Source organism: Prunus persica, chromosome G5, assembly GCF_000346465.2.
Source record: "Prunus persica cultivar Lovell chromosome G5, Prunus_persica_NCBIv2, whole genome shotgun sequence".
Lineage (NCBI taxonomy): Eukaryota > Viridiplantae > Streptophyta > Magnoliopsida > Rosales > Rosaceae > Prunus > Prunus persica.
Genome location: NC_034013.1, coordinates 13313346 through 13337808, shown reverse-complemented (window position 1 = coordinate 13337808; position 24463 = coordinate 13313346). Strand labels below are relative to the sequence as shown.

Below are 24463 nucleotides of genomic sequence, written 5' to 3'. Positions count from 1 at the left end.
CCACAACTAGGAAATTGCGCACAGTGGGAATAAATAAGCAAAATGGAATTCTTACTGGAACAATTTTGAAGCCTTTGATCAGCAAATGAGATTTGGAATTGGCCACAACAATGATAAATGCAATTGAAGACCAATCTAATATTCCATTAATCTTGCATATAGATTGAAGAGAAATTATACAAAGTGATACAACAGTAAATTTCCTGCATCAACTACTTCACAAAAGAAAAGGAAGGAAATGAGAAAAGGTTAATCTGCCTTGTGAAGTCAATATATAGTAAATAAGACTCAATCTTCACTAACTGGGGTTGGCTACCTTGTGAAGTCAATGAAATTGAAAGAGTGTACAACAGAGGTATGAACTCACAATCAGGCAGCAATATAAATTATTGGATTTTGTTGAGAAAATAAAAACACCTATCCAGTTAGGTCACCAAAACTAGATACAATGCAGCTAACAAGATATCATTTTTCTACCATAATAAACAGCAATTATAAACAAGAGGGGAAAAAAAGAAGCCAAATTAACAGTAATCACACCTATTGTACATACTGATCAATGAATCATCCTCATGTACCTATACTCTGATATGTGCCACTTTGGCATGCCTTCTTCCATTGTCAAGATCTGGAAAAAACGCCCCAAATCTTACCACGACCGAGGCTTTCCAAGAGCTTCTTAGACCCCTCTACTTCCATGTCCACAAGTTTCTGCAAATGTAGACATGCACCAGCAGCAACCATTTGCTTCCTACACTTCTTTGAATGAGCAAGGGAGGCTAATAAAGCAACAGGATATTTCTTATCCAAATTCTGGATAGAAGGGTCCAAAAGCTGAACTGAACTCACAATTCCACCTTCATGTTTCTTAAACAACTTTCTATTTCCGGCATATAGAATCAACGTTGACAAGGCCTTTGCAGCCGCTTCTTTCTCTTCAACAGCTTTACCATCCAACATTTTGATCAGAGGGGCAATGCAGCCACACTCACCCATCTCCTTTCTGGTTTTTGAGCAAAACCCAAGTTCATAAGCAGCCTTAGCTGCTGCAATTCTCACCCCTAATATACCACAACTCAACACCCCAACCAGCCTAGCTACAAACCCATTAGAAACCAGAACTTCCGCAATCGGGGAGCACGAAGCTAAGTGCCTCAAAAGCTCAACAGCAACCTCAAGACCACGGGTGTTATTGTTCCAACAAGAGTCCCAGAAATTCCTCAAACACTCAATCCCACCTTCCTTAACAACCAAAAGCTTCAGACTTTCGCTACCAGACAACAAATGGCACAAGCACCCAATTGCATTCTCTTGGGCTAAAGCCGTCCCAGAACTGGCAAGCGCCAAAAGAACACCAACCCCATTTTCCTCCACGAAATTCTCTTGATTCTCAGAAAACCCAGCCAAATTTCTCAACACCCCAGCTGCCGAAGCTTGCGAACCGGGCGTGCCGGCCTGGCAAATGTCCAAAAGCGACGAAACCCCACCTCCAGACCCAATTGCCCGAGCGTTCTCTTTCGAAAAGCTCAGAGCTTGAAGCGCCAAACAAGCCTTTTCCTTACCAAACCCACTTCCCGAATCGAGCACACGCATCAAGTGATTCAGAAGCGACAAACCCTCAGCAATCAAAACGTGCTTGCTGCTCTCCACCATCGAAATTATCGAAATCGCGAAAACGGCGTTTTCTTTGGTCTCGAACGAGCTCGAATCCAGTAGTCGCACGAGCACGGGAACAATCCCCTGCGCCACAGCGATCATCACGTTCTTGTCGTCCTCCTGCAAAATTCCCAAAAGCGATTCCATGGCGGAGTTCCTCGACTCGCCGCTCCCGATTTGGAGCCGAGTCACCAGGTTCCGGCACTCGGCCCGCACGGTCTCTCTCTTGGAGGCTGAGCTGCTTACAGACGAAACGGCGGGGTCGAGGAGGACCCCGCTCTTGATCAAAATCTCGGCGTCGGTGACGTGGCGGTGGAGGCGGGCGAGGATCGAATCGACGTCGCTTTGGGTGCGGAGCTTGCCAGCGGAGAGATTGGGGGTCTGGCATTTCTGGGAGAGCGAAACGGCGTCGGCGAGGGTCTGAGAGACGGAGAGGAGGAGGTGGAGGGAGAGAGGGTGGGAGGTGTAGGTTGGAAAGTCGGCGAAGTCGGTGAGCTGGGCCTGGAGCTCCGAGAGCTTGGCCCGGATTAAGGCCCATTTGCCCTTGAAGTTTTGGATGAATGGGATTTGTTCCACCAGTGAAGAAAGGAGCTGGCTTGAGACTGCCATTGGGTCGGTTTCTGGTTCTTTCATGGCTTTTGGCTTTTGGCTTTTTTGCACAGAGAAAGAAAGAGAGAGAGTGTGTGTTTGGTGTTGCTTTTTAGGGTTTACAGGAGAGAGAGAGAGAGAGAGAGAGAGAGAGAGAGGGCAAGTGTGTGGAAGTGTTGTTGAGTAAAAGAAAAACGACGAAGCGTAGGGAGAGCAGATGCAGGCGGAGAAGAAGAAATAGTAGAGAGAGATGATGATGTGGATTTTGACTGGCGGCTTCGGCGTACACGCAACTACCAGAGCGTGGTTTTCGTGCCTTTAACGGACTTGGATTTGCCTTTACCGTTATTTATTTTCATTATATATGTCCAGTTATTTTATCCCAAAAAAAATATTATGAGTCCACCAAAATTTTATAAAAATCTGTGAACGTTGTAAAATAATCAAGATATGGGAAGAGTTTAATCTACTCTCTTTGATTACTACAACTGATAAAATTCTTTCTAGATCTTCTCTTCAATTCTCTTCACATATTTTCGCTTATTTTTTTATTGAGACTTTTTTTTATAGATAGAAAAAAAATTGTATATCTCCGCTTACTTTTTTATTGAGACTTTCTTTTATAGATGGAGAATTACAATTTTTTTTCCTGATATCTTAATTGTGGGTGTGTGAGAAAAACTTATTCATAACTTCGGGAACAACAAAATTATAGATAAAAATACAACTTTTTGTTCAGGGACAAATTAGAAAAGTAACAAAAAATAAAGATAACAATTAGAACCAACCCCACCATATTTATTCGTTCACTTGAGTAGCGCACTAAAGTAGAAACGTGGAGGGAAGGCCGACGAAACCCGCCGTTTGCTTCACCACCCCGTGTAACACACGTAGATCAAAACCACGTGGACAAGGGACAATTTAGAGTTACAGGTTGGACCGAAAAATAAGATTTTATTAATCGGGACTTGAGCCAAAACGCGGGTCCCGCTCCCTCCGGTGACCGTAAGTGGGACCCAGTTTTCCTTTTTAATTATTATGACTCTCTCAAGTGACAGGTATGACAGCGAAAGTTCCCAAGTCTCCTGGTCTTTCTGCGGACTCAGCCTTAACCTCGCAGCGATCCCTCACCGCCACCGTCACCGTCACAACCACCTCTCGACCGTTGGATTTGTATACGAATCAAAGTCAACGAGGGTCTTGACTGACGGGATTGGTTGGTGACCAAAGATTTTGAGGGATTGCTTTGACATTAAGTATGTGACTTTTCGCCGGGCTAGTGTGGGCATGTACGTGGGTTTGATTGCTTTTGAGCGTGAAAGGACCGCGTCCTCTAAAACTATAGAAAGATACTTTTATACTTCTCTGCCTTTTTTTATTTCTTTGGTTTTTTTTATTTATTTATTAATGGAAATAAATTGGTTTTTCATGCAACCATATGCATGAGTAGCGCGGTCCAATCGCATTCACACAACGGTGACTCGGTCAATAATTCTAGATGCTTTAAGCAAAAAAAGAAAAAGAAAAAGAGAGAAGAATTCTAGAAACTTTTTTTATTTTATTTTTATAGCATGGCCATAAAAGAATGCATGGATGGCAGCCAGTCAATTTCTCTACGTTTAGCTCAGATATATTTTATCAGTTGACCCAATAAAAAGAAAAGCAAAAGAAACTAATATATATATATTTTATAAGTATTATGAAGTGTTCGAGTCAGCTTGCGTGCACCTTGATTAATTGCTACTCGCCGAACTGAGTCTACCACCGACCACCATAAAGCTAATATATATTTTGTTTAGCCAAGTGCATGGAAATTTAAGAGGAACACTGTTATTATTTAAGAGTTTCTTATTCATACACTTAGATATGAATAAATATACGGCAACTAAATACAGAGACTCATGATTCATGTGTAATTTAGACATTGATAAGTGTTGCGTGGACTTTACTTATCATGATTGACATGTTCGAATATATGTGGTAGAGGAATTACATATCAACTTGTTGTAAAGTAAAAAGATAAATAAAGAGAACAAAAGCAATATTGGGAAATTTAAAGTGTATTTTTTTATTTTCATTAAACTCCTTTATATAATTAGTGTTACTTATTGGCGGACCTATTAAGGTGTAAGGAGGTACATATGCATTTTTTCTTGCCAAGAAAGTCTTTGTAGGCGTTACATATTGCTCTTTTGGTGGTGCACTCCAAGTATTTGACGAATTGCCTAAACCAAGTTTTGTTGCGATATTGCGCAATGCCTAATTTTTTTTTTAAAACATCCCGGCTAAAACAACGTTGTTTTAGACCATACATTGAAAAAAATAAAAGAAAGGAGAGCTGGACTATGTTTCGTGGGCTTTAACAAACATTCTAGGGCCTACTTAATAAATGATAAAAGGTTTTAACTTCTAGGGCTTTTAACAAGCTTTTTTTATGTATATTTTTTTTAACAAGGATTAAAACAACAATTGTAGGTTATTTATAGTGTTATTTCTTTCTATAACTTATGAATGACATTGACATTGTTTAAATTATAAGGATATTTAGTTGTCATTTTTTTAAAATAAAGCTTTTAGTCTTTCAAAATTGCACTTCCACTAAAAAAAATTTGAGTCTGCCTTTTCGAAAACATTTAGGCTCGAAATTTTTTTTATATTAAAAAACCTATTAATTATTAAATAGTTACACACTCAGAAAAATGACTTTTGATAAGTAGTGGTACTTCTCTTTCTAATATTTTCTAAAAATTCAAATTCCTCACCCAATCGATAAGAAAAATAATTTCCCCCATTCCACATGACGGTGCACCGAAACAAAAAAAATATCGTTCTCACAGAAATACAGTGATGGATTTGGTAGGCCTAGGTATAATATGAAAAGCAATGAAGACAAATGCACAGGACAAATCCAATGCCCATTATGAGGCAACCAGCCAACCTTGACCCCCGATAAATATCATTGTGAGGTTGGATTTCAATTTAAGCACCAGTAATGCAAGTTGAAGTTGAAGCCAATTTTTGACCAGGGTCGCTTGCCGTCAAGGCCTTTTATTTTCTTTTTCACTTACTTAATATTATTATTATCATTTATGTCTCTCAAAAATATTTTTCTTTAGTACAAAACGATAATCTAAACTACGAGAAATGAGAATTTCTCACACACCAACACAACTATGATGTTATGGGGGATTTTCATTAAGCTAGACCCCCTTGGCCTAAACAATGTTATTTAATAGAAAAATACTTGTCTTATTTCCTGAAAGTATGAGCTGAAAATAAAAGCTTATACTTTTCTGTCAATCACAATTTGACATACATATAGAAATTAATTTTTTATATATGTATTAAATTGTAATTTGCATAAAGTATGAATGGTCCTTCCAAAGAAGGAAACAGTGGCCTAATAGATTAGATATTATCTGGAAACAGAAAATGGGTGTGCTAACAAGAATCAAATCAAGCCAAGACACATCCACAATTCCACGTACACAAGTATTCTTGTTAATGCCTATAGAAGGGAGAAGAAGAACAAAAACCAAATAAAGTTGAATGCAAGTGAGTTTGATGGGACTTCTTGTTGTCGGGCTACTCAGCTTTTTTAAGCAACAAGCTTGGAATCATGCACAGAAATCAGAAATGCCATCTGCTTAGGATCCAGCAATTGAAATGCAAACAAACATGATGCAAGAAAGAACATGCATTTTTTCAAAGTCAAACAGAACAAAAACCAAAGGTTTTGGGTGATTAAATTGGAAAGAATTGACATTATTTTCCTCCCTTTTTGGGTGGGAATATATGGCATGTTGGTTGATCTTGCTATCTTGACAATAGCAAGTGACCTTTGGAATAAATGAGATGGATCATACAAGGAGGTGTGTCACCTCTCATATGGTCAAACCCTAAAAATCCCATCTTTTATATATTCTAAGATCATTTGGGATGAAAGATGTTTTGATTGCTCAATCAAGGTCAAAACAATTTCCTTTTCATAGCATTTTCTTTTGCAGTCATGAGAATGTCAATGGGGAAATTGGAAATACATTGGGTTGGATGGATGGCTACATATGATCAAAGAGATATGACTCAAACAACGTGTATTCAATTTCACCCTCCTTCCTTTAATATCGCTCGTATCAATTCGACATTATGGAATTTGGATCTTTTGATAAAAAAAAAATTAAAGGGCTTATTAATAAGTTGTCTTTTGATATTACTGAAAGTGAAAGGTCAATTGAACAGTGCTGAAGAGATTAAGTGCAAGTTGCTTCAATATATTCTAATTTGAAGAGCTTTTGCACCTTTTGACTCATCAATCTTGAAACTCAGTACTTATCCATGCAGAGCCAGCACCTCAAAACCAGCTCTAATTGCAGCCCATGAAGATCAAATGGATACAATTTGGCGCTCTCTAATTGGAGGGAATATATTCCATATCCTGGGAACTACAACAGGTGACAATTTGATAATCTAGTGTTCACTTTTCAAAATGGCTATAAATAGAGGTTTGGTAACATTGGAGATCACATAGGCAAAAACAGAAGTAATTCAGAGGAAGAGAAGTCTGGTATGAAGGTAAAGAGCCATGTTTGGTAGCCAAGGATGACTTGCCTAATCAAAGAAATGCTGATCATTTAAGTTCGATATAATTAAAGATATGTTCAAGCTTGGAGCTGTATGGTTTCTGGGTTTCTAGCTAGGCAAGTTGTCTTTAGGCTAGTCTGACTGGCTCTTACCTTTCATGCTAGACCTTCATCTCTTCCATGTGTATGCAATTAAGCTCTGCTCATGTGGTTTGGGTTAACAGTGTAGAGGTACATTTCTATCTGCATGTCATTCCAATGTGCAGCTGTTCAGAATATTTATATACATGTATATAATATATGTTTGATATGACAGTAGAACATTAATCTTCTTTTTAGGTCAGTAATAGTAAAAATGTGACCAAATCTTTTATTATATGCTCAGCTGCTTTAAGCAAGATCATTGGTGTTACTTAATACATTCAAAATTCAAATTCGATTACGTGCACAGATAGTACTTATGCGTCGCATCCACAACAAGAGTTCAACTCACGGCTGGCTCTCCGTCATGATAGAAAGTGCAACTACCCCAGTCCCACTTCAAAGGGAGGGCCTCATCTTTTTTTAATAATTCAATTCTAAAAGGGTTACATGTATTTTCTTCATGAAATGATAGACTTTGCACACCTTCTATGTGTGAGAGCTAACAAAACATACATTATACAACACATATCATCCAAACAGATGGCAGCACATATATGACATTGGTTATGCATTCTTTTTATTTATCATTACTTTTCTTAATATAAACGATATTTAAAGGTAGAGAATTGAACTCCGAACCTCGAGTGCAGAGATAAATACTTGTTTTCTTCTTTTTCCCTCAACTTATCAGAACTTTCTCACAAAACAAACAGCAGCAGCCTATCAGATTTTCTTCACCAGCCACTTGTCCAAAAATAAATTTGACATATTGGGCTGTACATTTGGGCCTCTCTCTTTCCTCTCATCCTAGCCCACTTTTGGATGCTATTAGGCTCACTGTGATTATAGCCAGGCAAATTCCACAATGCCAACGATGAAAAAAATTCCAATATGAACTTGAATTCCTGAAATGAAACAATAACGGAAGTCAAAAGTCAGCATTCAAACCGAAAACCCAGAAAATAAAAGCACTGGAAAGAGGTGGGTTGGGATCCAATTCAACCCATTCCAGATAAGGCAGCCATTGTTGGCGAGCTCCAGCTTTCAGCTGAGCTTCGGGGGTTTCAGAGGTCGAAGATGATAACCATTCCGTATTTGACCGCGTTGAGCACCTACTTCAGCTACGGCTTGCTCTTTGCCTTCGGCCAATTGCGAGACTTCTTCAGAAAAATCATTGATTGGTGGCAGTCTGGCGATCTCCAGGTCCCCCATTTCTCTCTCTGCTCTTTATGCGTTTCTCTCATTTCCTTTCTCTATCTTTGTACGGATTAGCTTTGTTTGTTTTATTTTAAAAATGTAATTTTGATTGTTGTAGGGTTACGCGCCGATCTGTTTAGGGCTTGAGGATTTCTACATTCGTCGTTTGTATAATCGAATTCAGGTATTACAAATACAATCTACAAAATTCAATTATTTGTTGTGTAATTGATGTAATTTGAGATTTTTATAATATTTCTGTTTCTTTTTACAAAATCCTTGCTTTCCATATATATTCGTATATGCATATCTGTGTTGCAAGTGTCTTGTAAGAGATTGAGAAGCTAAAATGTTGTGGTTGATAAATCTCTATAGGATTGTTTTGGACGACCAATATCAAGTGCTCCTGATGCTTGGTTTGATGTTGTTGAGCGTTATTCTAATGACAACAATAAGACCCTAAAGTGAGTACTTTGTTATGAAAACACACAGTTCATAGCTTTCTAATTTGTAAACCATTTTCTTTCACTTTTCGTTTTGTTTTTTTGGTGGTGGGTTAATGTGTGTGATTGTATTTGATGCAGACGAACAACGAAGATAAGTAGGTGCCTCAACTTGGGATCATATAATTATTTAGGCTTTGCTGCATCTGATGAATACTGCACACCTCGTGCCATCGAGTCATTGAAGAAGTTTTCCCCAAGTACTTGTAGCAGTCGTGTCGATGGGGGTAATGATTGTTCTTTTAAAATATGTTTCTGGCTATGTGTATCTGGGTATGAACTAAATCAATTGTTCCACCAGGAACTACAACATTGCACAAAGAACTGGAAGAGTGTGTTGCAAACTTTGTTGGAAAACCAGATGCTATGGTAACTGGCATGGGCTATGTGACAAACTCTGCCATCCTACCTGTCCTCATTGGGAAGGTATCTACATGAAGTCATTTACTAGCTTAGAATACTCTTATAGACGTCTCAAGTTCATATATGAACTCTTTTTGGTAATTGCATTTTATCTGCAGGGAGGGCTGATAATTAGCGATTCATTGAACCACAACTCAATTGTGAATGGTGCCCGAGGCTCAGGAGCTACAGTTCGAGTTTTCCAACACAATAGTAAGTTTTATATGGCTCTCATATTTCGAGCATGATTATTCCCTGAAAAGCTCTCTTTGTTCATACAAATCCATTTTCCATCTTTCTTTCAGCTCCTTCGCACTTGGAGAAAGTTTTGAGAGAGCAAATTTCTGAGGGACAACCTAGGACACATAGACCATGGAAGAAGATAATTATCATTGTCGAGGGGATATACAGTATGGAAGGAGAACTCTGCCAGCTTCCAGAGATTGTTGCAATATGTAAGAAATATAAGGTAATACATTTGTTACACTGCTAAATGATCATGTACTTGCTAGAAATGATTTCACTCTAGTCTTTCAAAACAGATTAACTAAGTATCACCGTTTGTTGTTGTTTTCTACTTGTTGCTTTTTACTTGTTGTAGGCATATGTTTACCTGGATGAGGCTCACAGCATTGGAGCAGTTGGAAAAACGGGAAGAGGTGTCTGTGAATTATTAGGGGTTGACACGGCGGATGTAGATATAATGATGGGAACTTTTACAAAATCATTTGGATCATGTGGTGGTTATATAGCTGGATCCAAGGTTGGTACTTCCATTGATTCTGATCATATCAAGAAGCCTTATGATTGAAATTGATTAAGAATATCAGTAGAAGTTAACCAAATTTCCGCCTTATTATCTCCCTCTCATGTATCATTTTCACTTTCAGGAGGTTATACAATATCTTAAATACACTTGCCCAGCTCATCTATACGCAACTTCAGTATCACCTCCAGCTGCTCAACAAATCATATCTGCTATTAAGGTCATTCTTGGAGAGGATGGTACCAGTCGAGGGGCTCAGAAACTTGCACGGATTCGTGAAAACAGCAACTTCTTCAGGTCAGAGCTGCAGAAGATGGGCTTTGAGGTTCTCGGAGACAATGATTCCCCTGTAATGCCCATAATGCTCTACAATCCAGCAAAAATTCCTGCTTTTTCTAGGGAATGTCTGAAGCAAAATGTGAGTTTATTGTTAATTCACATGCCAACCACCCTCATATTCTTATCTTTGATTCATGAAAGCCATTCTAGTGCATTTCTTCGTTTCTATTAGTGTTTTGGCTTTTAGACCAAGTTAGATAATACATCATGTTGGTACAGGTTGCTGTTGTGACAGTTGCATTCCCGGCTACTCCTCTACTTTTGGCCAGAGCACGTATTTGTATATCTGCCTCACACACCAAGGAAGATCTTCTCAGAGCCTTGGAGGTATGTTTCAATTCAACTTAAGAATGTGATGCCTTTTGGAGGACCTGGGACTCTTTACAAAACTATGGTGATATAATTTGGTTTGCAATTTGGCAGGTTATCAGTCGAGTCGGTGATTTGGTGGGTATAAAATACTTCCCTGCTGAGCCCAGTAAGCAGGAGACAAACGCCATCAAATTGGAATAAAGAGTCGACTTCAGGGCTTCAAAATTGTAAATTTGTAAGGCAAAGCAGGTGATCCAATGATCAAAATGTGCCCCAGACATTCTGAGGCTTTCGCTGGAAAACATGAAGCATTCAATTATCTTTAAATCTGTTTCGTGTCTGCGACCTTTTGGAGGGTCTTGTTGTATTTCACTGTGTGATCCTCGATGACATTTTGACGAGTCAGACATACAGATGCAGCTCGCATTGGTTAAATATGTTATCAGTTATGTTTCAAACTCAACTTTCTTGTATATTTTCCGAAGGCGGCAGTTAAGGGACAAAATCCATTCTAATCTGATCCTCATTTTATAATTGCCATCGACCAATGCATTGTCGCTTAAATCTGTTTCGTATCTGTGAATCTTTTGGAGGGTCTTATTGTATTTTGCTCTGTGAGCTCTCATTCATTCAAAATATGTTATCAGCTATGTTTCAAACTTAGAATTCTTGCATGTTTCAAAATCACAGTAATGAAAATTCACAAGGTCTAACCAAACCCTGAAACACGCAATGCAATTATACAAGCAAATTCTTTACATTATGCTGCTTCAGATAATGATACATCAAATACAAATGGCGATAATTTTCCCTAGAAGGAACACAAACTGATAGCAGAATTGAGCTGGAAATGGCCCTAGAACTCATAAGTCCATTCATTATGGAACTTCCCGGATTGTGGCACACAAGGACTTGATCATTGTGGATATATATATATATCTCGGGAAATGCCAGAATAATGAAGCTATATATCTACATATTGGCCTTGCCCTATAAAACTCGCATTTGCTTCCTGAAAATTGTTGAGCAACTAAATGCAACTAGTGAATGCTATATAACTCTACTGCACAACAGCATCATCATATGGAAATCACCTTAACATTGGATTTTGTTTAATTTAAAATCATTCTAATATAGATAGTTGAGATCTGTATCAACGCTGCCACTCTTACCAATTTGTCGCCATAAATACTGAAGATCATAATTCAAATGCAAGAAGGACTGTATCACAACTCCCAATATTAGACATCATCTCTCACAAGTGAATTTATACCTTTTCTCTTGAAAGAGGCGCACAGCTAATGTCACTGCCAAACTCCAACCCCTTTGTTAGGCCAACTCTCATTCATCACATTCAAACCCTGCCCTAACTAGAATGCAGACTTTCCCTGCCAACATCTCAGCAATAACCCTTCAACCCTCCTTAATGAAGGACATTCTAACAACAATGCCTGAACCCTTAGACTCTACATCCCGATCCCAGTCACGTGAAGGATGTATCGGGAGAAAATCCCTTGAGTGACATCCAATCTACAGTTAAATGCCCTAAGAGAACTATGCAAACTCTTTACATCTGATCTCAACTTTCAGGTCTAACAACAACAAACCAAGTTGGACTTCCATCCAAAATTCACCTCCTTGTCTATCTCCACTCTGCCATTAACCTACCAAATAGGTTTACAATTAGAACTCGCAGAAAATACCTCTATACATTGATCAGTTTATCCCCTAGCCAAATTTGGCTTCAAATAAAAGCCACAGACGATTACTGCAAAAACACAGCAGCAAGTGTACTGAATGCTTTGCAGAATGAAAATAGGATACACTAATTTTCTGTATACAACATTATTGATATCAAAACAACCAGAGACGTAATAGATAAATAGCTTAAATTCAACGAAAGACATCTTTAACTCTGGGAAATCATTATATACATTAGATATCGGCTCAAAATTATTCTGCATGCCTGGGTGGAAAGAATGAAGACTGGAAAGGAAAAGACTACAATTGGTCCTTCCTCCAACCAATTCTAGGCTTTTCCCTTGCCCATTCTGTCCTAAAGGCTACAACCAGATAAGAAAAGATAGTTCCTCATCATGGTCTCCCTATGATCAATGAAAAACTACAACTAGTCCAGCATTGTTATAAAAAAGAAAATATGGATTTGCACTCAATTAAAGAAAAGGTAAATAGTGCAATGAAACAAAACCTACTCATCCAAAAATACCACTGAGTTGAGATTTGAGAGCAAAATATAACCAAAAGCTCAAACCAGTTTTACTTTCAGGCATGTATCTTACATTGCCATGGCTGAGGATTTTTTTTCTTCTTCATTTTGGTCTTTCAATCACCAACAGTCACAAAAACAAAAGTCAAGAAAACCCCTTTCCAAGCTTCTGAATTGCACAATACATTTTCCTTCTGGTACCAACTGCATTTATGCCCATATCTTTGAGGTCCTCCAAAGTTAACATGGGCAATACCTCATCATCCACCTCATGAATTTCAAACATCGGGGCATAACGACCTAATCCTAGCCCATTGAGCCAAACCCTAACACCATCTTCCCCACACGTCCCTCTGCCTTCATTCCCATTTCTATCCCCACTAGTCCCTCTACAATTCCAATCCCTTGCATCATTATCCGACGGCCCAGATAGCTCAACACCATCATGGTGGTCCCTACCCTCTGAAACCCTAGTCCTCATGGGTCTCCTACTTCCATGGTAAAGCACATCCCTTTCATTCAAATGCCCATCCACACCCAAATTGTCGGAAGAATGAATTGGGCTCTGGTCTTTCAAAGGAGACTCCGAGTTTTCGACATCAAAAACCCGATACCCATCTTCAACATCCTCACCTCCGCTAAATTTATCATCCCCTTCAGCAGCAGCAGCATCACCACCTTCATCAATCTTGGAAGAGACCCAATTGGATCTGACCCTTTTCGTGTTCGAAGCTCTTTTCTTGGTGTCCTTGACCTTCCAGCTACCAATGGCAACACTATCGAGATTTCCCTCTCTATCTTCGCCGTCTAGGGTTTCTTGGAAGTCGGCACCAGCGCTCAAATTCGTTAAAGGTCGAGTCTTTGAGGACTTATTGGAGTCTTTCCGGTGATCAAGTGGGAGCTTCCATTGCTTGGTGGTGCGTCGCACGTGCGAATCGTACGGCTGGTCTCCTCCGATGTCGCCCAATCGGACGCTGGGCCTTCGCTGTCGCTTCGATCCCACGGTCTCGGATGAACCCAACATGAGTTGTCCGCCGTTGATCTGACCCATCGGTGGTGGTATCTCCGCCATCGAATCCGATTTTATCTTTTTATTTACTCTAATTTTTTGAGAGAGAGAGCCTACTGTTGCCTGGATTGAGTTTCTCTTAAAAGAGACTCAACCCTTCTCTGTGTTTGTTAAGTGAAAACGGGGGAAGAAGCAAAAGCGCTCTTTGGCCTTTTGGATGTAGCGCTTGTGCCAACTGTAGCAATGCCTACAAGAGTGTCCTTTTGGTCGCTTTCTAGAGAGAGAGAGAGACAGTAAATGAAGTGATTGACGAGAGAGATAGAGGAAAGAGGGAAGAGAGAAGAGAAGAAAGGGTTTCAGTGAGTGAATGACTTTGGATTTTGGGGGTTTGGAGAGACAAAGAGAGAGTGTGTGTGGGTGTGGGTGTGTTGTGGTCTAAAGGGGGCTGACACGTGGCTCTCTCTCCACGTTATCATCAGATGGGAATGTCCCCATTGACCACTAGATATCTTTACTCTCTATCAAATCAATATTTATAAATTTTGACCCAAAAAAGAAGATCAAAATCTATAAATGGTGCATGGATGGATTTGTGCTCTGCTCCTTTTTTTGCCAATATGGAGATTTAGATTTAGCCCTCTACATCATTCACTCATCACTTGCATGTTTTTACTTGCATGTTTTTAGCTTTTTAGGTTATCTATCCACTCTCGGATTCCAATTCTGAATGGTAAAGTTCTGTTGGTCCCCCCCCAATTCCAATGAAAGGCAGAGGCGCACCTGCCCCATTCAATTCTCAATGCAAAGATATGTCTCTTCTGTGAAGAGTGCCACATTTTTCCAATTTTTTGTTATATAATTCAAGAAAATAAAAAAAAGTTCGTAAATGATTCATCAAATCATGAAGCTTCACAAGCCATCTAGGATGTTCCTTGACAGTCCCGGAAAGTCAATTTGTTTGTTTCTATCCATCATGATAGGTGCTGACGTACAACAGTTTTTTCCACCAAAAAAACGTACAATAGTTTTGGATCTATTTGATGAAGTTTTTATTTTTTGTTATTTTAATCGAAAGTAAATAATTGATTAAAACAATAGCGAAAATAAAAATAATAATAAAGGAGCAATTAAGGAGGCACAAAAATTTGAAAAAAAATTGAAAGAGGAAATGAGAGAGAATAGGCCCTGCACTTGCAGCTACTTTCCCAATGAAAGCCTGGCTTGAATGCTCCATCATGTCCAAGAAATAAGTTGATGCTGATGATAAATGTTACAGATTTGAAATGCATTTTCCCCATTCATACAAGCACTTTAAATCATGGTAAGAAGCCAATTGGATCAGAATTTAATTTTTTTGGTCAGACTATTGGATCAGAATTCAGGTACAAGAGATTTATAAAATAATAGACCTGTCCTTGTGTCCAAAGAATCATTTGTAAAACCTCATGTGATGAATTCTTGTCAGACACTGCTAATATTTTCCTTTCGGCTATGGAAAATCAAAGTTACGATGAATGCAGGGCCACGAGAAACTTACAACGCTTTCAAAACTCTACATTGAGCAGGCCAGCTGCTGATCTTCCTGATCAATTTTGAGCAGCTTCTCCTTTATACATCCTTAGCTGAAGGGTGACACTAATGGACCAAAAGATTCAGGTACATATTCGCTTAGTTGCTTCGGTGTAAGGAATGGTCCAGTAACCTCAACTTTAAGTGGTTCACACAGTGCAAAGCATACCATGCCGCGGACTATGCTCCAGAGGATACATGGTTGCACTTTTCACATATTTCTGATGGTCAATAGCAGCCTTTCTAAGACTTAGAAAAGATGTAAGCTTTATTTTGACTTGCTTCGTTATAATTGAACACATACGCAGTGGGTGTGCATACCCTGCTCCAATCCTCCTATAGAAATGAACAAACGCGTAATTACCACTTTGAAGTGGAACAATATAATGCAATATGTAAGATTGAAAACCCTCACAATACAATGCAGAACTGAATCAGAATTGTACAGGAAAGATTGAGCATCAGGTGTAGACTAGAGGTTTCCTATATAAATAGCCAGACATGGAGCAGAGCTAGGATTTGATAAGTACCATCACTGTCAACCCTCTTCTCTTACCCCAATTATTAAGTTCTTTCATGGGATGGGATTGTTGGGCTGTGTCAGAAGTTCCTAACTATAAGAACGATATATGAGATTTATAGAGATGTATGACTCAATGTTGGTTGATCTCCAGGTCACTGATAATAGCTACTGCTTCTTTTAAAGAGAGAATCTAATTTTGTGGTTGCTGACTGTATTGCTCAATGGAGCTACAAAAAGTAAATAAATTTTGTAAGTTTACCTCAACAATTTCTCTGATGCAATTCTAGCGGCAGTAACTGCACTACGGTCCGGTACCCATTGCACAACACGGTTTGGATCAGCTCGAATAGGCGAATGAATTTTGATAAGCTTAACAAGAGAAATAAAACTTATCAATAACAAGAAGAAAAATTTAAAATGATCAAGTATAGGTTAACCATTCTTCTCACCACAGTACTATTTTCAAATAGACAAACAAAGGACACTAAAGTTCTGGATTCTTAAAACTTTTTTGAATAATTTCAATTTATTGAAAGGGAAAAAACACATATTTGAAAGAGACAAGGTTTGTTGACTTAACTAAAAAAATTTACCATCTGGAATCCATAGAAGGAGGGTTTCTTCCCCCATACCACCTTCAAGATACAATTACTAATACAGCTTATATATCCAGATTACAGACAAAAAGAGAGCATTAAACACTTACACCCAAACACTCCATCATCTGGTAGTATGCCCTACCATGTAGAGGAGTATGACCTTGTCGAGATTCTGAGAAATATCTAGTCCTGAAAGGATGTTTCAAGATCCTCAATCAGATAAACATTTTAACATAGCGAGGAAATATTTTGTAGGAGAAATTGGCAGCAGGGGCAGAAGGAAATTATTTTTACCATTCTTTATATCCAGGATCTACAGTGAAACCATACATATCTACCGAGTCACATATAGAGAGCGCAAATTCAAGAGCCTTGAGCCCAGTTCCTTTTGCGGCAGAACCAAAGGAAGCACCTAGCAGGAGATATACATGATTTTTTATTGGAAGTTCCTGCGCAAGGCAAAACCAAAAGTTGTAAAAACAAAACAACATTACTGTTTGCAGTTAAATGGATACGCAGCAACAAGAACTTGGTGGAGTGTTAAGTCAAGACAAGTTATTAAAAAACAATGTACAAACCCGAATCATCTGGTTCATAGCATCATGAATTGTTGTTTTGATGATCAAGACTTCCTTCCTTGACTCTGCAAGATTTGTATATTTAGTGTTACTTCTAGTAATATGCAATATTTATAAAGTAAGTGGACCAGTTCTCGTACCATCTAACTCCACAACTTTATCAAGAGCTTTAGCAGATCCCCTGTTAAGAAGCCGAAATGTGCTTTTCTTCCCCACATGATCGGTATAGTTCTGTAGTAGAACAAAAAGGTAAGAAGATTTCTCAAAGTCAAGTAACCATCATTGTTTCTTACTCTTAATATAGAATCAGCTTGACCTGAATTGGTGCACCATTTTCTCTAATAACAGCATCATACCCATCAATCTCCTTCCCAAACCTTGTTTTCAAAAGATCTCCCGAGTTTCCAATTACAGCACATCGGCCAAACATCTGTGGAACATATGGTGGTGTTTCCGGGAGCACCAGTGAAAGTTTTTCCACACATAATGTTTTATTCTTACAGCGGTTGCTGCAATACAGAAATACGCTAAATCAACTACATATTCATCCAATAATTGTCCACTCAAAAATTTGTATCTTGAGCAGTACTCACAGACGATCTCCTTTATTAATCCTATGCCACGCATAATTCTCCCATCCATTTGGTAAGGAATCAATGAACTCCCTGGTCAGTATTGTGGTACTATTCCGCACCTGAGCAATCAACTCACTGAATAACAAATCAATTGTAAAGCATAAAACAAAATCAAACTTGACATTAAAAAGGTACTAAGAAAAAGGAAGAATTGATTTCAACATGCACACTTGCAAGTTTCATTTGATGACAAAGAAATGACAGATCTCAGTTCCTAAGTCGTGCGCATTGCTATGAATGATACATACGTTAGGAGACATGATAGAATACTCACCTGTTCCCATGTAGCAACAGCTTCACAAAGATTAAACTCATACGATAAGCCTTCAAGCTCACCGGTTTTGGCATCTTTCTGTTTACACATAAAATTCAGACAATACATAAGCCTAAAGAAGCAACTTATATTAGTCGACAACTGCAAAATCGCCGAAAGAGATGCCAAGACATTGCAACTTCTGTAGAGTATTGCTTGAAGAGGAATGAATCAATACAAAAAGGGATTTAACAATGTTTCTTTTTATTTTAAAGATTATGGTTATCTTATCCCAACTCATAAACGCAGTTGTTTATAAAATCTCATTTGTAAATTTGGAACATTTCAATGGAGAAAAATTTCACCCATTTAGGAATGGTATCACCGGGAAATTGCATCGTGACTTGACAGTAATCTTTACCAATCGAAGCTTGCAAACCTAATCCATTTGCAGCCTGCATCATAATCATATGAAGCAGGTACGTAAATAAGCAATGTTAGACCACCAGTCACAACATTCGGTATAACAAGTACCAAGACGTATAAATTCTAGATGAATATAACAGGCACAAAATGCCAACATTTCTCACACAGAAAATACTTCAATTAAACATACTTTACTATCCGCTACCACAGCAAAAGCATATAAACTTATGATTATATATGTGTGTGTATATACATATATACTAAAAAAGCAGACATTTCAATTCATAGAAAAAAAAAATCGAAAAATCGAACAAAGGAGAAGGCTCACCACACATTTTTGGAAACCGGTCTGCAGAGATTGCAGTGCTTCCACATCTTCTTCGGTAAGCCGATGCGTCTCATCTATATCACAGAATTCAAATCATACATATAAACATATACATATTCAACATGCGTAGAGAGAGAGAGAGAGAGAGAGAGAGAGAGAGAGAGAGAGAGATGCATACAGAGATCGGAGACGCCAGTGATGTAGATGAGGATGGCGACCAATCCAAACAGTAGAGATACTACGAACGCCAACTGCAAAAGCCTCATCGGCTTCAAGAGATTCAAGCTTCGGCAGCAAAAGCTCTCTTTTGAAAATTGACGATTGGTTTGATTTGCTACCTTCTCCGAGCTCTGGATCTCAGAGACTCATTTCGCTTGCTCTTTGTGCTCTCACCTCTTCCTCCCACTGTTCCGAGTAACAGAAAAACTGGATAAAGAAGACCGCGTAATTGCAATTTTAGCCCACTTAATTTCGACCCAAATTATGGCTGGCCTGATTTCGTCTTAATGAGCCTATGGGCCCTTAAGGCCCAACATTCCAGACAGCCGTCACCCAAATGTATTATTTGGACACCCACCCCTCAATTCAAAAATTTCAGCTGTCTTTATAATTTAGAAATTGAACATTAGAAAATTAAAATAAAATAAAACTTTTTTATTATTAAAAAAAACCCCGACATTGCAGACAGCATAATCACTTAAGTGGATTTGTTGAGCCATTATGCCATCAATAATATTGACTGGACGTTTTAGAAGGTAAATATCATTAGGAATGTCAATTTTCTTCCCATCCCCGTTATTTGTGCGGGGGTCACCTTAATTGGTACGGTCTCTGCCCCGTTTTCCCTTTTAAGTTTATAAATATAAAAATAATCCTAATATGAGTTTCGAATCCCCCGACAAAACATAAATGATAATAGCATCTCCGGTCCCCACCTATTCCGTTGCCATCCCTAAATATCATGCAACAACAGTGCCACAACAGTTTGTTGTTGCAACTTACAAGTTACAAGGATTGCGTGGAACAAAATATAAACCAAGTTTTAGCCAAAAAGAAATTATAAACCAAGCCCCCTAGTGTACAATTCTAGGGCAATTGTCCCCCAATTGCCCATGCCTCCTCAGGTGCAAAGAGATATGGACACCACCCTATTAAATCAGTGTCACCTTCTTTCTTCTTCACCAATAGACAAAAGGGACAAGCCATTCAATGGCCAAGGGGCCTTGCCATGCAGCTTTGCTTCCTGCTGGGCCATGGGTGGAGCCAGGGCCCCATTGGCCACCACCATGGGCCTGCATGCACCGTTCCCCATCGTTGTGCCTAGTTTTGGTTTTGGTCCCTCCCTAATGAGATAGATTATGATTTTATAATAATGACTTTGATTTAAAAAAATAATAATAAGGGTGTTGTCAAACGAATCTTAAAATTAACTGAGTACACTCTACTACCAAACTATTTATTGAATTACTAATTTATTCTAATATAAAATGACCAAAAAAGATAAATTGAATTGTGAAACAAATGTAATATTTTAATAAGTTCACCCTACTCACTATATTTAACCTACAACCATTATCGTCTTTATTATTCCTAGTTTCTCCTAAGGAAATTAATCACATCTCCAAAGATGATGGTCATTAGAGGCAAAGAGGCCCCATTTCCAATAGCAATGATTGTACCAACATACATTAACAAGTAATCCAACGATTCAGCAAAGGAGAAAAGCTTGTAAATATGGTACTATTTTGGTGCCATCCTCCTTGCTCTTGCTTGTATCTTGTTAGTTGCTCGATTTTGGGTCTTTACTTTGCTAGATTTTAAAGAAATTTTCAATTAATTTTAGAGTTCGTTTAACAACACTCAAAAATAACCTCACGTCCTTATCATTTATGGCTTCAATCGACAACGAAAGCAATAGAGTTGTAGCCGTATGGAAGGTCTTTTTTTTTGAAGTAAATGCATGCCTCATCTAGTTGAAGGCTGAGTTTAGTCTTTCTTTGTAAGATTTTGTTTGTGCCAAGCAAACCTGAAACATCAGCAACAAGTGTTTCTTGTCGTTTTTGTGATGCTTCCCGGAAGCACTTGTCAATTGTTGTTTACATTTCTTACACACCATGTTCTAATTTTATTTTTTTTTCCTCATTTTAATTAATTAATAAAATTTAATGAAGAAAGAACCATATAACCTAATTCATATGTAGGTTTCACTTTGCGAATGTGGTCGATAAATATACATGGTCCGTTTAGCATTTCTTTTAATTAATTTTAACAAATCAAATATTCATCTTTTTATTATCTTAGTACGAAGGAGGAAAATGAATTTAAGATATTTTTTTTTATCATTATGAAAGAATAATACTAGTAGACGAATGACTCCTTAGCTTGAGCCCAAGCATTGATATTGATTTCAAAAAAAATAGGGATTAATTAAGTTTTGTCTTGTTGTCCAAGCATCAAGTTGATATATATATATATATATATATAGGTATCCCTCTCTGGTACTATACTATTTCGTATGGTCAAATACCAGTTGAAGGGAAAGTGACACTAACACGAAAGTCGGGGTCATAAGAGTATGTCTAATGTGAGGGCGGGGGGCAAGGGGCTAGGTGATGTTATAGCCCCTCAAGATGGTATTATTCACAAAATTTAATCTCTCAAGTTTTTTGTGGTTCTAGTGGTGGTGAGAGGTTAGGAGCAAATTATAAAAAATAAAAAATAAAAAGTAAAACAGCCCAGGAAGCAACTAGCTATTGCAAATTGGGAAAAAAAAACAAAAACAAAAACAAAACAAAACCCAATTATTTTGCATTGAAAAATCAGCTCTTGGAGCGCCACGTGGCAATGCCTCAGGCCATTGCATTTGAAATTTTTGCGCTTTTGTTTTTCAAAAGCTTACTATGAGATCTACTCTTTCCTAGGTCAGCACTGAGGCTAAACCAGCCTCTTATTTTGCTTTAGGCCGAATTGGACTGAGCCAAACACATACATTAGAAAGTTTTTTTTTTTTTTTTTTTCATTGAGGCCAGATCTGGACCTAGCCCGAGCCAGATAAATCCCATTAGACATGCTCTAAGAAAGAATTGTCAGCATAATTGCTCAATCCGCACACATTATAAAATACGAACTCATCTTTTATACATATCATAACACGTAGATTAGTTTTCGGACATATGTAAAATACATATATTAATAAGTAGAGTCATATAAACTTATGTTATTATAGATATATATATATATATATATCATTGTCACAGTACTATTAAAATTAAATTCTATGATCCATCGATTCGAAGTCACATAACTTGAAAATGGGATATCCGACAAATGGCACCTCCACAATGAGATGTTCGTACTTGTAGCTTGGGACGCCAAGCTAGCTAGAGCATGCAGCTTCACCAAAAGAAGAGAAGTTATAATAAATGAAATGATAATCATATGTCTGTTGTCCTGAGAAAGAAATTAAATGAAAGTGACATTAATTTTCAAGCGACTTGTCATAAAAAGCGATTGGCATGCATCCAAATGGGCTGGCATGATGGTCTGCGATCTGCATGATTAATGTGTGATTAGAATTTGGAGGTTGTGAGTGAGAGAGATTTCCAAGTGATTATTGATTGTACGGCAGCTAGCCAGCTAGCTAGGGGAAGGGCCAACTTAAAGAGCCAACCATACATATATAGATGATAGAATTCGGCTGGCCAATATGGACGCGCAATCAAGCTAATTAAGTTCTTACACGCATTATTAAGGTACCATATGAGGATTTGAACATGAGATAATTGGTATGCGAGCCAAGGCTCTATATCACTGAGCTAGACTCCATTGGCGAAGCAGTCTATATTTTAAGTCCTCTTTTAAGGATCACCATGCGAAAATCATCCCTATCGAAAACTGTTTGATCATCCAAATGAGCCAAAAAAAATAACACAATTCGTTATACAACATCTCTCTTTGTGGGTTTTGTTTGGATGCATGATGGCTTTGCTTTGATAGTTGTACGGAGCTAGGGTTGCTAAATGTCTCTCCTTTTTATGCGAGAGACTTGTGGAAAAGTTTACAGAAATTGATTTCGTACGGTGCCATGGCTTTTGCTTGCTATAAGCTGGATGGTTTTGGAAACGTTTCTTTTGTCCCAATGCAAGGAGACAATGATGATTGATTGCTTGGCTAATTAATCATATAGCACCCTTTTAATCATCATTCAAATTCGCTAGAACTTCATGGAATATGTATCATGTCCGTTCATGATTATTTCATATGCTCGCATTCAACAACAAATAACACAGAAATTTGATACCAACTATAATGTGTGACTGATTATAGAATAATGTTAAGGATACAAAAATTATTAGAAAATGGATTGTCGATATGTCATCAATATATATATTTTCGACATAATCGATACAATATTCACGTACACTCTGAGCCAAGTGGAAAATGTGGAACGGTCTGCGCATCAAACAAATTAAATTTGTAGGCCACCATTTCCTTTGATTGGTTATGATTTGATAAAAAAGAAACTCTACTGAATAACCAATATAAAGCCATGATCTATCATTTATGAGTATGACCTTCTCATCTCATATATATATATCATGTTTTTTTATGGACACCTGTGGAAGATAAAAGAGAATAATGAGAGGGAACCAAAGTTTGATGCATTAGTTGCTTCTAGAGCTGACAGTTTGTTCACACCTTTGCTCTTTAACTTTAAGAGACGGGACTGGAGTTTGGACAATTCTGACAATATGATTGCCAAATTTTCTTGTTTGAAACCCTAATTTTCGAGAAGAGAAATTCAAATTCAGACGGCAACTAAACTAACTCACGTCGCCAACAGTTTTATATGTTATTGACATATACAAAACATTGCACGTAGAATAGACGTGGCCGACTGATTGGCAAGAACAATACAACATGTGGGTCAGCACAAAAAGGCAGGTGGAACCACACAAAAAACCACATGGATTGTCTTCCTCCATAGAGCCAATTACTTAGCTTAAGCCATGTCGACCGATTTAAAAAGAAGAAGAATTTCCCAAACAAAGTTATATATATATATATATGCTACTTATGGATAATATAGTTCCTTCTGAATGTGCTTGTTGAGAGCCTGCCCCGATTTCTGTGTTTAATATATATTTTCCTCCAATTCATAATTGTCATTCCTGTGGTGAAACATTTTACACCAATGTTTGGCATCAGAACAATTATTTCTCCCTTGGTACATCTGGTAAAAGCATTTAATGAAAAACTGTATATGACTGTCATAGTTCAGTTCAAAGAAGTTAATGAATGTGGTCCTCTGCAATACTGATCACACAGTAAATTTGAATTCGCGCAATCACTTATAAATTACACATGTAAAATCGGTAAACATTGTTTGGTATCGAGCATCAATTTATAATACTTGATATTTAATCAATAATATGAAAACGATAAAGATTGTTTGGTATCGGATATCAATATACTTGGTCAAAACTATCTGGTATCAATCAAAAAAATATCCCCTCTTTAGAGCTCCAAACCAATAAGCTTAGATCTGCATGTTATTGTTCTTTTTTGTTGTTAAGCTGTTGCTCTAATTATTTATGCTCAACAGGTGCTCTGTCAAGAACCGTTAACTTAGATGGATAGGGGGAATTAATTAACCTCAGGTCCTCAGAAACCTCAGCTCACAATAAAAGCCAAGACACACAAAAGATTCCACAAAACATGTAAAGCCAATTAAAACAACAGGCTGCATAACCAGTCATGTCAACTACAGCCTACAGAAACAGGATCAAATCAACCCAACTTTTAGGCTTTTTACTTCCTTTCTCAAAT

At 38.0% G+C, this 24463-nt stretch overlaps 4 protein-coding genes across 5 annotated transcripts; 1 reads left to right on the top strand and 3 right to left on the bottom strand.

The window, feature by feature from the left end:
- On the bottom strand, positions 124-2528 carry LOC18776787. Its single transcript, XM_007209796.2, has one exon. The coding sequence runs from the start codon at positions 2287-2289 to the stop codon at positions 622-624; it is 1668 nt and encodes a 555-aa protein (XP_007209858.1). The 5' UTR covers positions 2290-2528; the 3' UTR covers positions 124-621.
- LOC18777763 (long chain base biosynthesis protein 2a) lies at positions 7823-11062 on the top strand. Its single transcript, XM_007209901.2, has 11 exons — positions 7823-8171; positions 8284-8349; positions 8541-8629; positions 8750-8895; positions 8970-9094; positions 9190-9283; positions 9376-9539; positions 9672-9833; positions 9961-10254; positions 10395-10502; positions 10599-11062. Exons 1-11 carry the CDS (start codon positions 8046-8048, stop codon positions 10686-10688), a joined length of 1464 nt encoding a protein of 487 aa, XP_007209963.1. The 5' UTR covers positions 7823-8045; the 3' UTR covers positions 10689-11062.
- LOC18776026 lies at positions 12363-14244 on the bottom strand. The gene has a single exon (XM_007210893.2). It carries the CDS (start codon positions 13784-13786, stop codon positions 12860-12862), a length of 927 nt encoding a protein of 308 aa, XP_007210955.2. The 5' UTR covers positions 13787-14244; the 3' UTR covers positions 12363-12859.
- Positions 14893-19073, bottom strand: LOC18776150 (sialyltransferase-like protein 2). Of its 2 annotated transcripts, XM_007209090.2 has the most exons (12): positions 18813-19073; positions 18635-18708; positions 18246-18335; positions 17902-17979; positions 17586-17686; positions 17309-17501; positions 17133-17223; positions 16993-17057; positions 16709-16863; positions 16522-16603; positions 16075-16184; positions 14893-15628 (listed from the first exon to the last, which is right to left on the bottom strand). In XM_007209090.2, the coding sequence occupies exons 1-12, from the start codon at positions 18898-18900 to the stop codon at positions 15442-15444; spliced, it is 1314 nt and encodes a 437-aa protein (XP_007209152.1). In that variant the 5' UTR covers positions 18901-19073; the 3' UTR covers positions 14893-15441. The 2 variants fall into 2 exon arrangements, with proteins under 2 accessions (XP_007209152.1, XP_020420121.1); XM_020564532.1 differs by lacking the exons at positions 18635-18708; positions 18813-19073 and having other exon boundaries at positions 17586-17702.

Excerpts from the sequence above, each read along its gene's own strand:
- LOC18777763 (XM_007209901.2), top strand. The coding sequence starts at position 8,046 with ATGATAACCATTCCGTATTTGACCGCGTTGAGCACCTACTTCAGCTAC. Across the intron at positions 10,255-10,394 it reads GGGAATGTCTGAAGCAAAAT|GTTGCTGTTGTGACAGTTGC; the intron begins GTGAGTTTATTG and ends ATGTTGGTACAG. Across the intron at positions 10,503-10,598 it reads ATCTTCTCAGAGCCTTGGAG|GTTATCAGTCGAGTCGGTGA; the intron begins GTATGTTTCAAT and ends GCAATTTGGCAG.
- LOC18776150 (XM_007209090.2), bottom strand. The coding sequence starts at position 18,900 with ATGAGGCTTTTGCAGTTGGCGTTCGTAGTATCTCTACTGTTTGGATTG. Across the intron at positions 18,709-18,812 it reads CACTGGCGTCTCCGATCTCT|ATGAGACGCATCGGCTTACC; the intron begins GTATGCATCTCT and ends TCTGTGATATAG. Across the intron at positions 17,980-18,245 it reads GTGATACCATTCCTAAATGG|AAAGATGCCAAAACCGGTGA; the intron begins GTGAAATTTTTC and ends ATGTGTAAACAG.
- LOC18776787 (XM_007209796.2), bottom strand. The coding sequence starts at position 2,289 with ATGAAAGAACCAGAAACCGACCCAATGGCAGTCTCAAGCCAGCTCCTT.
- LOC18776026 (XM_007210893.2), bottom strand. The coding sequence starts at position 13,786 with ATGGCGGAGATACCACCACCGATGGGTCAGATCAACGGCGGACAACTC.